Below are 17,826 nucleotides of genomic sequence, written 5' to 3' on the forward strand. Positions count from 1 at the left end.
TAGTCCTAAATAACATGAAGGTGTATGACTTGAAAAAAGGAAGAAGGATTACAACGGGAACGGCCGTAAAGTAGAAATAACATTAAGGACATGAATTACAAGATTTTTTTTTTAACAACAAATATATTATTAATAATAATCAGGTCTGTCTCTGTACAAGACGAACAGAGACCTGTTACACTTCAACTTGTAGTTTTCCAATGTTGCCTTTTGCCGTAGTTTTTAGTATAAGTTGTTATCATACACCGATAATCTATTAGCACTAGTATCATCTATGCATTTGTAAACTCTGGCTACAAGGACATGAAAATATATCTCAATATACGATAAAAAGAGACACGATCTTTATGTAGTTACAACTGCAAGCTGTACATTATCGATGTACCGAATAGCAGATATACTATTCACTTCCCTAAACTAGGGGGAAAAAATAATACAAGGAGCTTTGGTAAAAAAAACAAATCTATTTATATACTCTCAGTATGTAAACAATGTCTTTATGAGATGATCTGCAAAAATTTGTTGATTGATTCATCCATGGCATCCAATTTGTATGTTTGTATGTCAAAGTGTTCCATCATTGCCATATAATCCATATAAGAAGCTATCATCCAATTGAAGAGTGTATATCTCGCACCTTGATGTTTCAAAAGCTATAATCTCTAACTAACCATGCTATCAGTTTTCTTAGATAGAGATGATGATTCAACTATTTCAGGGATTTTGTCAAGCAAGAGGTTCATCTCGTCCGGAAACTCTAACTTTGCTCTGTTAGTCTTCCCTCCAATGACGACTGTCGTTCCATCTTGTAAGGCCCATATCTTTCAATTGACCAAAAAGTAAATTATCATTTTAATATATAACACAACTAAGCTACTAATATTATTTGCTCATCTTAAGGCGTCATCTAATCATGCATACGACATTTGTCTGGAAATGAGATAAATATCATATACTTGGTGTTAAATATGAAAATGTAGAGATTTACCTGTGAATGAGATAAATAGCTGATGCAAGTAGTAAGCATTAGAGCACCAAATCCAGCATATACAACTGGCACGCCAGGGTCAGTCTGCATAAGCATTAAGCGATGAGTAAGTGACAAAGGTAACACGACTAATTGCAGCTATTAAGGTAAATAACAAGACTTAGCTTAAGCTCATACCTTCAAGTCCAAGCCACTACTCCCTATTGCATCAACAACGACAATTTCTGAGCCATCAATGTTGATTGGAAGCTTTGAATTTGGTCGCCTAACTCCTGCGAATTTCCCTTCCTTATCATATAGGACAATTGACTGCAGGTCACGAGCAAGCATAGATCTAGAATGCAACAAAAGTTAGTGAAAAGAATGAGACTAACAGAATATCAATATAAGCTATTTCTATATTCAAACCATTTTCAAATAAATTATTACTAGCTTTTTTCATAAGCTATCATAGTGGACTTATCAAAATTCGTTTAACACATAGTTTATGGACATATCATAAGATGTTCCCATAAGCTCACACAAATATTTTGTCAAGTGTTTAAACTAGTAGATAAGCCCTTATAAGTATTGTTGATAAAATGCTCCGAAGAACAATTCTCGGAGCTTCAAAATATCAAAAAGAATATTGTAGTGTCACAGTGGATATTTAGACACTTACATTCCCTTAACATCAGGAGAGTTAATATCTCCAACAGGTAGAAAAGTGCCATAAAGTTTCTTATCTCCATTGATCTTTAGAGGTGCCATAGCCAAGTTATAAGGTCCTTCATTGTCCTTGAGAATTTGCAGAGCTGAAATACTCCAATCTGTCTGGTATATGGTGATACCACCATATCTTAAAGGATCATTTACACTAATTGTTTTCCTCATTACTTCTTTCCCATCCATGTTCAAGAGGGAAAGATCGGTGCGGAACTGTGAAACCTGTAACATAAATAAAATAAAAACAAATTGTACATCAAAATAGAAACACAGAAGCCCATCGTCATATTTGGAATATGATTCAACAACGATAAAAATCAAAATTGCAGAAAACTTTAGTTGCAAGTAACATTACTCCAATTTCATAGAGAAAAAATAAATTTACCTCTCCACTTTCATAATAGTCCATAGAGAATCTGTTGACATGAATTTCTGTATTAAAGGCATCCGTTGGAATGGAAAGAAAGCCAGTAGGGCCGAGAACATCTCCGACAACAAAATTGAGTCCCTGTGGTACAGTGACTGAACCTCTAAAGCTCCCTGCAGCACTTAATGTTCCTCCACCCATTATCAACAAAAGTGCTATATGAACTCCAACAGGGGCTAACCGACCAGCAAGTCCACGAAAAGCATACAAAGTTGGTCCTTTCAAGAATACCTATAAACCGAAAATAACATTTTGTCACCACAAAAGTATTCAACTCTATTGTTGGCCAGTAAATAAAAGTGTTTATAGCATAAGCACTTATCATGTAAGTATTTATGCATAAGTTATAACCTCATATCCAGCTCCCATTAATATAGTACCAACATCTTGGATTGATGCTCGTGGCAATGATTCTGAAAACTCCTGCTTACGTATAGCCTCGGAAGAGTGCATAAACGACCATCTACGAAACAAACTAGGCCTTCAGCAATACAGAAATTGGCCGAACCAAGTATTATGAACACATAAAACTGACAAACAAACCTTTTAGAAACCTTGATGAGTGGGAGCTGTGTTGTGTAAGTGCAGGCAATAAGGGATGCGCCGAGAAGAGCCAACATTCCAAGAAATATAGGGGCTGAATACATGTGATCAAAACCAAGGAAGAAAATCCATCTCCAAGTAAAAAATCCTAAAACAGGATGATCTTCAGGGTAGTTCTGGAAGTAAAACTCAGGTTTCTGACCTTGATCAATAAAAGTGCCTGCCATTGAAATTTTTAGTTAGTGCATGTTTGGTTCGCTTTAGGGAGACCTAAAAGTGGTTTTGAGGACCTAAAATTGACTATGATATGTTCGGTTGTTCTCGATTAGACTTAATTTTTCAACTTAAATCCATTTAATCAAAATCAATTTTATTTTTCGCCACTGTAGAAGCAAACAAATACTTACTATACGGTATTTTTAAAGCAAATTTGCAGATTGTTTCAAAAAGAAAAGCAAATTTGCAGATATACAAAAAATTGAAATAACAACAATTCACAAACTTGAGGAGCTTTTGCATCATTGCATCAACATCTATCTTCTAAATAACATGGAAATAAAGTACTATGGCCTGTTTAGGTAAATATCATAATTAAGCACTTTTAGCATAAGGGCTTATCATATAATGTTTATGCATAAGCTATTTCTATATCAAAAGATAAAATAAATTCAAATTCTGTTTTCATGTAAGCCATAAGTTATTTTCACAAGCTATATAGAGAGCTTATGAAAATAAGCACAAAAGAGCTTATTAAACTCTCCCAAACAGTCTCACAAGTGTTTATGTCAGCAGATAATTAAGCTCAAATAAGTCAATCCAAACATGTCGTAAGTAAAATTTTGAGAACTAACAAGTGTGAAACAGCTTTATAATTGAGACTCAGAAATAGAGAAAAGAAGAAAACTTGAAGACATACCCAACCCCATTAAAAAAGCAATGGTGAACATTTCTCCAATAGCCAAAGGCAAATTAGAGAGAATCTGCAACACCTTTTTGGTCAACTTATTAACCACACCATAAAGTCCTTTCTTATTCTTTGAACTCACTGGAACATTCCCACCATTGATGATGTCATCATTATCCTGTGTGAGTGGTGGAGGAGAAGCTTCTGATAAGACAATCTTCTGAGACAACAAGTTCTTCCCTTTGTTTTTGAGGTTACAGTTGATGGTGAATGAGAGGGTTTGAGTTCTGTTTGAAGCATATGGGTATGTGTTGAATTTGAAGAAGGGATGAAAGGTTGGAACTTTGAGAAAATGGGTTTTGAGAAGACATTGATTTGAGTAGTTTTTCATCATAGGATTTCTCAAAGACATCATGTGGCAAACACACAGTGTTTCAGTTTAGCTCTATATTAACGACCACAACAGCGGTTACTTTATCCATATGAGTAGATTTTTTAATGATTTTGCTTGTTTCATCAATAAAGAGTAAGATATTTTATTAATATCCAAGGGAAGACAAAAAATAACTAAAATATCGAAGGGAAGGCAATTTTATTTTGGAAAATGTTAAACACGGGGCACTAGTTAATGATGCAAAAATAATAATTTGGTATTGGAGTTTGTGCAGTCAACTCCTCGAAAGTTTAAAAAATGTATTTTTCTTTTCAAAACTTTCTGTTTTTGGTTTCCTTAACCAGTGCCCCGGGGGCACCGGTTAGCATGACCCTTTTATTTTAAGAAGAAAAAAAATTAAAAGTCCAAAACTATTTTATTTCAACAATATAATTTATTTAAATAAAGGAAAAATAGAAAAAATGAGTTGCTAAATACTCAACTTAAAAATTAAAATATGAATAAAAAATTAAAATTTGTTTGACTCTATTTGGTTCAACGGATGGAACGAAAAGAGGGAGATTTTTATGTGGTGATGATGGGAATAGAGGTGAATACTTGTTTGGTTCAAAAAGAAGGGAAGAGGAGGTAAAAAGATTAATTGCAAACATGTTTGGTTCCCAGAAAAAGGGAATGTACAACTCATTCACATTTTTATTCTTATAATCTTACAACCACACATAATCTTATAATCTTCGACAAATCAAACCATTTGGTAACAATTTGTCAATCTTTTCAAACTCGAATTCTTCTTTACAATATATATTTTTGTAATCTCAAAATTAACACATATATATAAAATAACAATTAATATTTGATTGCCCGTCAAAAAAACAATTAATATTTGATTATTCAATGTTTAAATAAATTGTCATCAATGATTCCGACTATCCATATAAAAAATTGAATTTACCAATACTAAAGAAAACTCATAATTTGGCATAAAGATTTGAAGACCGTAATGCTGTACAATGCATAAATTTTTAATTTAAAATAACTTTTGCATTTGATGATTTCATCTTTCCTCAACAAAGATACAAAATGTACTAAATAATGAAAGGGAACCCTGTGTGCATGTGTTTGATTATGGGTCAGTAGTCAGTACTCAGTAACATGACCATGTAAATTCCTTTTTCTTCATTGTTTTTGGATTTGATTGAAGATATTAATCACCAAAAATGATTTGGATTTAACTCTGCTTTGATACTAGCTCGATGTCAGATCCAACTTCAGCGATCTTGGAGTCCTTAGAACCTTTGGCTGCTTTTGCAATGCTCAAAACATCGAAGTCCAGTGCTATTTTTTTGACTAGTCCCTCGAGCATCTGTTTGAAGAGGATTTGACAACGAAAAGTTTAGTGAAACATTTCTCAGAGGAAGATATATGCCTATAAATACATGAGTTTATTAACACGAAATCTGTCTAATGTCACATTTTGTTGAATAGGTTAGCAAATTATGTCACATTTCATATAAAGTATGTCATTCCTTATGCAAATTATGATTATGTATAACAAATAGTAACAATTTTAATCGATACAACGATTTCTGCAAATAGGTTAGCAAGTGTAGTCAACGGTAATAAATGATTTGAATAATTAGGCTTCACAAAAGCACATTATAACAATCAATCAAAAAATTAGTAGTTTCATATGCAGGCCAGCTTGACTGATACACAGACAAACTAAAATAGAAATGTACCCAAACGATAGATGAGATACAGAAATTTGAACATACCAGAGATCCAACAGCGACTAAAGCACGAAATTTAGAATCAGGTCCTACGTTTTCATCCTCGACAATCTGAACAAAACAAACTGCACATAAGTATCATTCAAAAATATATCATCTAAATTTGATCTTTTAAATAATGAACAAATACTATGCACCTCTGCTGGCTTCTTTTCTTAGGATGGAGAAGCTTTAGGGCTATTCGTTAGTTACAAATTAGCAATATTTAGAGGTGAAAATTAGAGACTACACAGCAATAGCTGCAAGGTTTAGGTATCAGATTGATGAGGATGTCAGACATAGGATACAAGCTTTGTTGGATGACACGAAGCAATGCTTTAGGTATAATCAGTAGCCACAAATATATACCAAAACTCAAAGGAAAGTTGTACGAGTCGAGATGATTATAAGACTAACAAAACTCTATACTAATGAATGTCGGGTACAAGCCAACAAGAGGAAAGAACATGTTAATAAAGATGAAAACATCAAGGCAGATGAAAACTGCAAGGAAAAAATAGACTAATATTGAAAAAGACTGTACTTAGTTTTAGGAATCTTATCAAGATATTGTCATTTTTCTTCAATGTGAGGACTAATAGGGTATAATTTTTCTTTAATTTGAGGAATATTAGAATATTATCAGGATATTAGTTTTAGGGACCGGGATAGAGCTATGATAAAGATTTGGGTTTTGTGATGAGCAATATGTGATACTTGTTAGATACTTAAGGGAGGGTTCTCCTCTTGATAGCAAGCTTTTAAGGGAGGGTTCTCCAAGTGCTTAAATGCTTATAAGTTTGATACACAGATACCAAGACAGAACAGAACATATGGGTTTTGTTCTATATTTAGTGCCATATAAAACACACAGCAAAACATGACAAATACAAAAAGTAGGAACAGTGCTATAAGAAAACAAAACAGAACAGAACATCCTGCTTGTCTATATGCCAAACACAACATTAGGATTTCATTTTATTTCAAGAGGAATAGTTTTGGAACACACATTCTATGCCAATACTGAACAACCTTAACGTGGAACCATTTGGTTAAAATTATTTATTGAAATTTTGGCTTTTGAGTTTTGATACAGCCTACTGGAATTGATGGAGCCAGTTTACAAAGTATGATAAGGTTTGGTGATGTTCTGGTGGTACCCAGGTAAAAATAGCATAAGACATACCTCAAGTGCTGCAGATAGAACTTGAGATTGACCTTCTTCATCCTTAGATTCAATCAATAGCACTGCATAACTGAGGATCACATTAAAAGTAACGGTTAATGCATGCTTACATTGTGGTGCAGTAGTATTGCATTTCTGAAAGCAAATCAGTGCAACGATGGAAGTTATGAACCCAGAACTGATACCCAAATCATTATATTAAACACATATAGTTCATCATACGAGCAAGCTTTTCCACGTGTTATTTTCTAAACTTTCCACATCATCACCTTAATATATCAAATTCAAATTTCAACCCACAAACAATGTAACTTTTGGACACCAACTAAATGACATTGCATTTACCACTTTTTTACCGAACTAGGGTTTAATAACTTTTGGTTCTCAATATACAAGTTTTTTTTTATAAATTCAATATTGGAAGAAATAGATAATATAGTTGAATTGAAAAGAAAACTTATAAATATATCTTTCAATACAAACTACATAAGAATGTTGATTAATATAAAGATCATAATAAGTAAATACATATTATGTAAAGATTACTTAATTTTAAGAATGCTTATTAAAAAGTACAACTATTACCATTATCACTATCATTATACTAATTAAACAAAGCTTATCAAATGGGCAAGTTCTTTCCAAACTCCCTCTTCTAAACCTTCCACATCATCAACTCAATTCCTCAAATTCAAATTTTGAACCCTTCACAGAAGATTGGGGTCGGTCCGAGGTACAACCGACAAGAGGATCTCATCAATCAACTTCCTTAACAATCAATATTCAGTAATGATGTATGTCTAATGTGATATTATGATTTATTGTTAAACGTCATTGCTACTCAATAACTAAACACAACAAATTATAAAACATAACTAACATAAAAAACCAGCTCTTAACCTTTTTGTGTAATAAAAAACCAGGAACCACAGGAGCACTTAAAGAGTTAAAGGAGACCGTATCTTTCTTTTATTTAGAATTAACACACAAGGAACAAGATCTTTGAAGAGCTAAACAAACAAACTATAATAAGTAAATATAAATGCAAGAGCTACTTGTGAAATTTTGCATCTAAATACCTAATAACTGGACAAGTATTGGTATTTTCGAAAACAAATTTGCTTCAACCTAAAGTCAAGAAAGGACTTCAGTATTTGTACAAAAAGAATGACTTACTTGAGTATCAAGGTAGAGTAGGACAACTGCAGATTTTTGTTTGTAGATGAACTACAACTTGAGAAAGCATCAAGAATCTACAACTCAGACAAAGCACAAGTAAATGACTAAGATCCATCCACCACCAGAATTAACCAGAAAAAAGAGGACAAATTCAATTTACATAATTCTTCAGAAATGTTTTTTCAATTCACATTTAAAAGCCAATGAATATCTTGAAACCAGAGAAATGAAAAGCTCTATATTAATCAGAGAAGATGTCAGTTCAAGCTCCTTTTTCAAAACAAAAATGTTAGACAAAAAAATTTCTACATTAATGTTGGCTTGCAAATCGATTCTTATCAACTCATTTAAATAATCCAAGTGAAAATAGTAATAACAATAACAATAACAATAACAATAACAATAACAATAACAATAACAATAACAATAACAATAACAATAACAATAACAATAACAATAACAATAACAATAACAATAACAATAACAATAACAATAACAATAACAATAACAATAACAATAACAAACAATAACAATAACAATAACAATAACAATAACAATAACAATAACAATAACAATAACAATAACAATAACAATAACAATAACAATAACAATAACAATAACAATAACAATAACAATAACAATAACAATAACAATAACAATAACAATAACAATAACAATAACAATAACAATAACAATAACAATAACAATAACAATAACAATAACAATAACAATAACAATAACAATAACAATAACAATAACAATAACAATAACAATAACAATAACAATAACAATAACAATAACAATAACAATAACAATAACAATAACAATAACAATAACAATAACAATAACAATAACAATAACAATAACAATAACAATAACAATAACAATAACAATAACAATAACAATAAGAATAATAATAATAACAATAATAATAATAATAATAATAATAATAATAATAATAATAACAATAACAATAACAATAACAATAACAATAATAACAATAATAATAATAATAACAATAATAATAATAATAATAATAATAATAATAATAATAATAATAATAATAATAATAATAATAATAATAATAATAATAATAATAATAATAATAATAATAATAATAATAATAATAATAATAATAATAATAATAATAATAATAATAATAATAATAATAATAATAATAATAATAATAATAATAATAATAATAATAATAATAATAATAATAATAATAATAATAATAATAATAATAATAATAATAATAATAATAATAATAATAATAATAATAATAATAATAATAATAATAATAATAATAATAATAATAATAATAATAATAATAATAATAATAATAATAATAATAATAATAATAATAATAATAATAATAATAATAATAATAATAATAATAATAATAATAATAATAATAATAATAATAATATAATAATAATAATAATAATAATAATAATAATAATAATAATAATAATAATAATAATAATAATAATAATAATAATAATAATAATAATAATAATAATAATAATAATAATAATAATATAATAATAATAATAATAATAATAATAATAATAATAATAATAATAATAATAATAATAATAATAATAATAATAATAATAATAATAATAATAATAATAATAATAATAATAATAATAATAATAATAATAATAATAATAATAATAATAATAATAATAATAATAATAATAATAATAATAATAATAATAATAATAATAATAATAATAATAATAATAATAATAATAATAATGAGATGCTGACCTCACTGCGATGGTTCTGCAACCAGTTGTAGAAGCATGAATTCTTAAAGAGATTAGTGACAGCACGAATGCTGGTCAACAGATTTGCAGGAACGGTCGGGTTAACGGTGACCTTCTTAATCACTTCCATTAAAATGTCTGCATGTAGCGGGGAGATGATCAATGAAACATTTCACCTCATCGTCGAAACCACAAGAAAGAAAAATACAACAATCAATCAAGTCTTATACCACTAGGATGGGGTTGGTGGCTACATGGATCAAACGACACCACAATGTCCTATCATGAATCATATATCTAGCCAAACCATTGACATTAAGACTTTGTTAACAGTTTCTCCTATAGCTTTTCTTGGCCTTCCTCTTCCTCTAGGGATTGGGTTACCCTTCATCTAATTTACTCTCCTTCCTTTCGAAATTTACAGGTCCCCTCTACACATGACCAAACCACCTAAGTCGAGACTCAATCATCTTTTCTACAGTAATATTATCATTCCTAATCCTATCTCATCTAGTATTTTCAGACCACTGCACAACATTCTCATCTCTGCTACACTGATATTATTCTAGCATTGGTTTTTTACAGCCCAACAATTCATCCCTTAACAAAATTGCTGATGATACCAAATAAATCCCAGGAAGAAATATAAGGTCCAACGTTAAAGGAGTGTCTCACATTGTAAAGATGGAATTAAACTTATTATTGTTATAATATAAAGTCACATAACAAAATGATGGAAATGCTGATACCTTTTTCAGATTCAAAATGCTTGTGCAGTGCATTGGCCCCATCTGGGTGAAGAACTACCATCCTTACGAAATCAATGACTGCATAGAAAAAGCGCAACATGAAGTAAGAAAACTATTTTCCTAAAGACCAGAGAAGTGTACTGATTAATGACTGCATAGAGAAAGCACAACTTGAAGTAAGAAAACCATTTTCCAAAAGACCAGAGAAGTTTGCTGATTAAGAAGCGAGCATACTATATAACAAATTTGATCCAATTGTTTTATAGAGACAGCAGCGCAATACACGAAACAAATTCAGAAACTTCAACAACTAACCAGGAAATATCATTGTGATTGGCCATGAACATAGCATGTTCAGTAGCAAGGCTACTTCGGAGTCTGCAATTTTACTGGAATGATAATATGAAGTATTTTTCAGTGTTTTAACAATGGCATCCAGTCTGGAAACATCCAACTCGGTCAAAGACAGCTTCTGCTTTTCCTATATGAGATAGACAATACAATCAGATACTCAGAAAATTCATTATTGAATTCATATGTCATCATGAAAATAAGAAAAATATTGATGCTTTCCACATCCATGCTTTCTAAAACAAGAAGTTGCATTGTTTATAGACACAGAAAATCCTGGCACTAATAATATAAACGCACAGTTCACTTGACTAGGATCTATATTTGATACCAAAGGTCCTCATTAAATGTAGATCCCGTGTCTAACATCAAAAGGCATATTTACAGTATGTGAAGTTAGGATCATCAACAACACTCAACAAGTACATTTGAGTTTAGAAAAGTTCCCCAATCCTTAACATTGTAGGTGAGTTTGCCATCGTAAAATTAAGTTTCTTCTACCAAAAGAAGGTGTATTAACATTATATATTACATATTACATATTAATAACTAACGGTAAAAAGAACAAAAATCTCCAATCATATAGCCCACCTGGTCGGATAACAAGGCATTATTGAACTCGACAATCTTTTTAAGGATCCCATCAAACTGTGCTGTATCAAAAACAAGCATCCCTTTCTGACAATGCAAGTAAAAAACTGAGCATGAGCTATCAAATTAAAGTATCAAACGAATACCATGAAGAAGGAATAACTATGTAGTTCAGCAATAAGAACATTTGAACATTTGACTTTTTCAACAAAAAAAATCACACTACTTTAACACTAATCAGTTCCACAAGTTGGATAAAATACTTTGTACATTGAGCAACACTCTATAAAGATGATATATTGACCTATGGCACCGTCTTGTTATAAAAATAACAAAGGTAGAATTAAAATTAAGTTCAGACTACAAAATAACAAGCACATGTTGAAACAGGGTCTCAACAACCAGAAAACAAATTTTCAGCAAAGATTTTACCAGGTAAGACCTAAAAGAATCATTTTTTGCTATTCAGCTCCATCTAGAGCCATATTGTCCTTGAACAGAATCAAGGTATCCTTACCTCTAATACACAAGAATAAATAGACCACAATGATAGCGAAGTACAAAATTTACAAACTCCTTCCTTTGTAACATTTAACATACCAATCAGATGCTCATTATAAATTTATGTAACCCTCAGGACACAAAATATAGCATGTTAGACTAAGAACATTGAGACATAACCTGGGTTTGACTAATGGATTGGCCCAAATAAATAACAATTCCTTTATATTTTAATCAAAACAGAAAAGCATGTAACTACAGTAAAAGGCACATCAGATGATCATCTACATTTTTAGGCCTTAGAACTCCTATGATAAAAAGTATTCCTCCAAGAAAAACATATCAGTAACTTCCAAAACAAAGTGTATGAAAGCACACCTTAGGAATATGCTTGAAAGTAGGTTTCACAGAGATATCTGTCATTAAAAAAAAGAAAAAAGGTTAACTGGGACTGAGTTGCACAAGCACATATTACAACATGAACATGATGAACTTGTGAAGAACTAAATATGGTGAGTTTTTTATTACCAGATGCACGTGAATGTTGACCTGGTACGTAAGCATTGGCTGAAAGAAAATATTGACAAGCAATCAAGTAGAAAAAGCAGGGTTAATAATGGACCTCATTGATCACCATCAATTTATTAATAAAAAACATTATACTTACAGCCAGTGTACGGATCACGAAATGAAGCATCAAAAGTAATATCCTTTTGTCCAGAATTTTGAAGTATGAACTGTACAACTTGCTCACGAAAGGATAGAGGAAGACTCTCCTTGAGTAGCCATTTATCAGCAACATCATATGGATTATCTGGAGACATTATACATTTTTTTTATTAGTTAGCAGATTATCATTCACGTGCTCAAATTATTTGGAGCATACAAACAATGAAGCCATGCAAAGCAAAAATCAAAGGATTACTTAAACAAGGACAAGGTTTGATTCTCACCATATAAATACAAGATTAACAATTGCAAGTGAAAAGAAAACCTAAAGCAGAAAGTAACTGATCGGACTAAATGGGTTTGTACATAAAGTACAAAATCTTAGAAATGTAATGCAATATTCCTAAGCCGTCTACACTCGTAAGAAAAAGTATTATAATACCTTAACATCACAAAACAAATAAAGGAAAAGAATATTTGAATAGCTTGATACATTCTGCTAACAAATTTCCCTCCACAAAGTACTATGACTTAAGACTTCAAGGAGTAAGCAAGTGAAATGCAAAAGAAACTAAAATAGGAATAGCTTGACACCATTTTCATTTGCAGATGAAGCAAAATAATTACTCCATCTTTCATGCTACGTTGAGCAGGCAAGCATGTATGTGCATATACATTAAATTTCCCTCTGGGAAACTAAAGCAGCCTGGCATACCAGTTGTTGGCTGACTCGACCCATTAGTTTATCCTTCAGAGTCATTAATATTTATTGTAATGATTATAAGAATAAATTTATCCCACTGTTCTAAGTTCTAGAATGAATTTGTACAATGTGAAAAAACCATTGAAATAAACAATAACAAGTTTCTGACTTCTCAAGCGCAATATAAATTCATTCTTCCAAAACACTTAAGAAACAAACATAACATCACTTGTGGCACAAGAAAGTCAATCCCTACATTATTCATCAAGTCAATTAAAGCTTGCAACCTCGTGGTGAAAATGTGTACCTGATCGATTGTATGGCAACTTCCTGATAGGCATACCATCTCCAATATCCACATCAAACACTGAATAGCCAATAGTATACTTAATAAGATACGAGTGTAAAGAAGGTAAACCAAATGACAAAGGAAAAAAAAAAATACCATAATCATACTGAACACCATCAAAGAGTGAACGATTTGATTCTTCTGGCCCGTCAACAACTTCACCAATCTTTAGGAAAACATAAATTGTTAATAAAATTACTCAGTAAAATCATTTATATTTGGTACTGCAAAATAGGGAAGAAAAAAAACAAAAACCATAGAAGTTAAACTTTTCCTTTTGGGATTCATAGAGGTAAGGAAATTATTACTTTATCCCATTTTTGTTCTGCCATGTTCCATGCATATGCGACACCATTATCTCCCTCTCTGACTACTTTTGTTTGGCCATCAGAAGTTCCTGTTGAAAATCAGATGAATTGTTGGATAATGTATGAAATTATCAACCCAATACAAAAAGGACAAAATCACTCTACACTTAGTAGTATTGAGCACAAATATAAATTTAAAAATGTCATCAGATCAGATATCACTAATTATATTTAAAAAAAAAAACAGATAAAATCAAACCTGGTATCTTCAGTGCATCCAAGGCTGGTAACTCCTCCAACTTTAATCCCCCAACCCTTTTTCTAGCATAAATTAACAGATCAAGCTATGTTTATCAGTAATAACACGACATGGTTTATTCGAGTATGATGTAATCTATAGATTAAAATTTTAAAAACTGAACAAAAACATGAATACATATGAAATTACTTAACATGAAGTAAAAAGTTCCTAAGAAAATAAAAATCAGGCATTCACCAAGGACGAATGAACCATATTTTTCAGACTGAAAACTATGTCAAGAAATTCACAATATAGACAAATAAGAGAAGCTGATGAAATGCGAGTAGCAAGTGCATTATGAAAGCCAATAAAACACCGTACCTACTAGACTTGTATTGAGAAAGTTGTGAAGTGTATAAATCAAGCTCTAGCTGGTCAGCAAAATAATCCTGATTTACAGTCCAAATACGTACAATTCCATCGGAACATGCTGTCACAATATCCCCATTCTCCATAAATTTTGTATCCCAAACACAACCAGGATGCTCTATGCTTTGAACACAAACTCCGTCTGAAAATTGTGATGATAACAAACATTTCATAATTCTAAGCTATAAGTTCCATCAGATAAGGCGAAAAACTAAAAATCTACCATGTGACATAAAACTGATGCCTTTGAGCAAGAATATAACTGTGGATGCTTCACATGCATAGCAACTTGATTGGTGAAAATGGAAGAGAAGGGTCTATTCATATGAACTCCAAAACAAAAATTGTGGCCATTTTCTTATAAAATAAACAAACTAGCTTATACCTAAATTTATAAATTATTTAATTTGCAATTAACATAACCCAAAATGTTAATCATGAAGCTATGAATTGTGAAAGTTGCAGTTGAGCTGGCAAAAGAGAACTGCACCAATATATGCAGATAATATTCAAATGATGCATGATCTCTATAGCATGAAGCAAGAAAGAGGTTGTCACCTTTCCATATTTTTGCAAATCGATCTTCACTACCACTGACAATAAGTCCTGATGTATGTGAATCAACTGAATAAACAATTGCAGTATGGCCAACCATCTCCATTAACACTTCACCACTTGCTGCCCATAATCTGAGAGAACTGTAGAAATGCAAACAAGTCAAGCAGGGGATGTATATTTTCATGCAGAACAAGGCATTCGATATTAATTGAATCTAGAGTAGAATGTGCAGAAATGAACCCACCCATCATGGGATGCAGATAGGATTCCAAGGTCAGACATCACAGCCAAGCCACGTACTGTATCTGTACAGTTATCGAAACTTATCAGCATTTGCAGTGTTACTAATTAGTTTATATTAAGAGTTATTAACTTACTACAATGAAATAAAAAAATAAATATGTAGCCCATGGTAGCATAAAAGAATGTAATATGGCTGCCAAAAACATGTTCCCAAGGAAATATTTTAGTTAAAACCTCTTTGTCCTAAAATGGAAGACACGGGCCAAATCGAAAGATAAAATCAAGTCACAAATAAAATAATTAAATAATTTGCATTCATGATTGCTTCAACAAATATGCCATGTGAATATATTGAACTTTAACGCCAAAGTCTATCACTCCTCACCACTCAAAGAAATATGAGGGAAATATACAACAACAAAATCAATGACAAAATAAAAGATGAAAATGAGTGTCTAAAGATGGGAAAGCAAACCTGAATGTCCTACAAAAGTATGTAAACAAGTTTTTCCCTTCCAAGTCTTTAAAGTAGTGTCACTTGAACCTAGAATGTGAGAAAATAAGTTAACAAACTCACTTCAGTCCAAAAAGAATAAATGTTGCATACACCAAGTATACATACTTCCTTAGAGAAACAACTCTAAGTGAGTAAGTAACTTAACAAGTGATAATGAAAAGTTGTTTGCAAAAATGTAACAATACCTGTAACAAGCTCTCCGGTGGGCAGCTTTACAACTGCTTGAATCGGCCCCTTGTGAGCCTCCCATGTCTCTATACATTGCCCATTCCTCCACCGTCTCAAAGTACTGCACAACAAACACACTTACTAGTAAATTAATACTAAAAAAACCTAGATGATAAATTGTACATATATCAAGATATTATATTTCATCTTATTAAATAAGAGACTGTTAAGGAAAACTTATAAAAACAACTTAAACACTTTTCATAAGCTTTTTTCAGCTTATTTTCATAAGTACGCCAAGATAGTTTGTGAAAACAACTTATAGCATATACAAAAACAATTAAATTAAATTTTATCTTTTGCTAAAGTAAGCCTATACATAAGCGCTTATCACATCATGATGATAAGTACTGGTGTTTAAGCTGCAAATAAGTTGTTTATCCAAACAGATGAAAAACCTAACATGTCAAATTCAATTCACATAATGATGTTTGAATTGGAATCGAAAACCCTACCTATCAATAGAAGATGAAACAAGATCTCCATCATCATAAGCAATGCCAGTAACCTGCAATTGATGACCTTTAAGCGTCTGAACTTTCTCACCAGTGTTCAAGTCCCAAACCAACACAAGAGTATCCATGCCACCAGAAGCAACACCACCGTGCGGCAAATCGGAACTCGGAGGAATCCATGTTATGGGACCCACAAAGCTAGTGTGTCCAACAAGAACTTTGGAAGAAACAAATTTCCGATTGTCCTGAGTCCATAACCTAACAGTTTTGTCTCTCGATGATGTGGCGATTCCGGTGTCGCTGCCGCAGACGGTTATTCCACGAACCTGGAAGTAGTGTTGAAGTAATAATGAATGGAAATTTGTTTAATTAGTAATAAATTGAGAAATTGAAAGAGAAAGATGAATCTTACGTCGTCTTCGTGGCCGTGAAGTTGACAGCGTAAGTGATATTCTTTGAAATCAATGTCCATGTTGTGATTTGATTTGAGAGAGATGAACACAGAGTGAATGGAACTAAGAAGAAAAACACAGATACACTCTCTCTATATAAACAAAGTCGCTTCCTTTCCTTCTTCACAAGCTCCCTTCCCTTTATATATGTTTTTTTTTTTTTAATTCGGAACCAAGAAATACTCGAGTTAGTTTTTTTGGATTTATTTAAAAAAATTAAAAAATTATTAAGAACTCCTCTAAAAGGCCGTTCCAAAAACAAACAAAAAAACAGTAAATACGGCCAAATTTTTGAGAATTTCTTTTCACGCCTCTCGTGTTTTTTGTGCAACTCATGCGTTTTAAATTTATCTTTTGTGTGTTAGTTTTCTGATTTTCAGGAGAATGAGGTTTGATAATTCAGAGTTCCTCTACTTAAGTAGCAAAAGTTAAAATGAAAAAATTGGGATACACATTGTTGATTATTTAAGTAGAGAATTATATTTTTAATTAAAAAAAAAAAAGTAGAGAATTGTATTTACAACTTAACTAGCTAATAATACTCCATATACATGAAATTTTGTGATTTTAAATTGTTTTCTACTTAAGTTTGAACACACCCTATATATAAAA

The 17,826-nt window shown here is 31.2% G+C and overlaps 2 protein-coding genes across 2 annotated transcripts; both read right to left on the bottom strand.

Annotated features, from left to right (window-relative positions):
• Positions 1-304: 304 nt before the first annotated feature.
• LOC123913116 (cytochrome c biogenesis protein CCS1, chloroplastic) lies at positions 305-4,079 on the bottom strand. The gene is made up of 8 exons (XM_045963724.1): positions 3,580-4,079; positions 2,664-2,883; positions 2,472-2,583; positions 2,079-2,351; positions 1,650-1,915; positions 1,166-1,322; positions 989-1,072; positions 305-821 (listed from the first exon to the last, which is right to left on the bottom strand). The coding sequence occupies exons 1-8, from the start codon at positions 3,980-3,982 to the stop codon at positions 663-665; spliced, it is 1,674 nt and encodes a 557-aa protein (XP_045819680.1). The 5' UTR covers positions 3,983-4,079; the 3' UTR covers positions 305-662.
• An 840-nt stretch (positions 4,080-4,919) lies between these two features.
• On the bottom strand, positions 4,920-17,418 carry LOC123913117 (phospholipase A-2-activating protein). The gene is made up of 22 exons (XM_045963725.1): positions 17,175-17,418; positions 16,763-17,088; positions 16,265-16,368; positions 16,038-16,106; positions 15,564-15,624; positions 15,320-15,459; positions 14,714-14,903; positions 14,351-14,412; positions 14,092-14,180; positions 13,880-13,949; positions 13,742-13,801; positions 12,730-12,876; positions 12,591-12,629; positions 12,441-12,478; positions 11,562-11,648; positions 10,935-11,100; positions 10,620-10,697; positions 9,872-10,008; positions 8,093-8,169; positions 6,917-6,986; positions 5,737-5,802; positions 4,920-5,324 (listed from the first exon to the last, which is right to left on the bottom strand). The coding sequence occupies exons 1-22, from the start codon at positions 17,232-17,234 to the stop codon at positions 5,190-5,192; spliced, it is 2,271 nt and encodes a 756-aa protein (XP_045819681.1). The 5' UTR covers positions 17,235-17,418; the 3' UTR covers positions 4,920-5,189.
• Positions 17,419-17,826: the final 408 nt, after the last annotated feature.

This window comes from Trifolium pratense, linkage group LG3 (genome assembly GCF_020283565.1).
Source record: "Trifolium pratense cultivar HEN17-A07 linkage group LG3, ARS_RC_1.1, whole genome shotgun sequence".
Taxonomy (NCBI): Eukaryota; Viridiplantae; Streptophyta; class Magnoliopsida; order Fabales; family Fabaceae; genus Trifolium; species Trifolium pratense.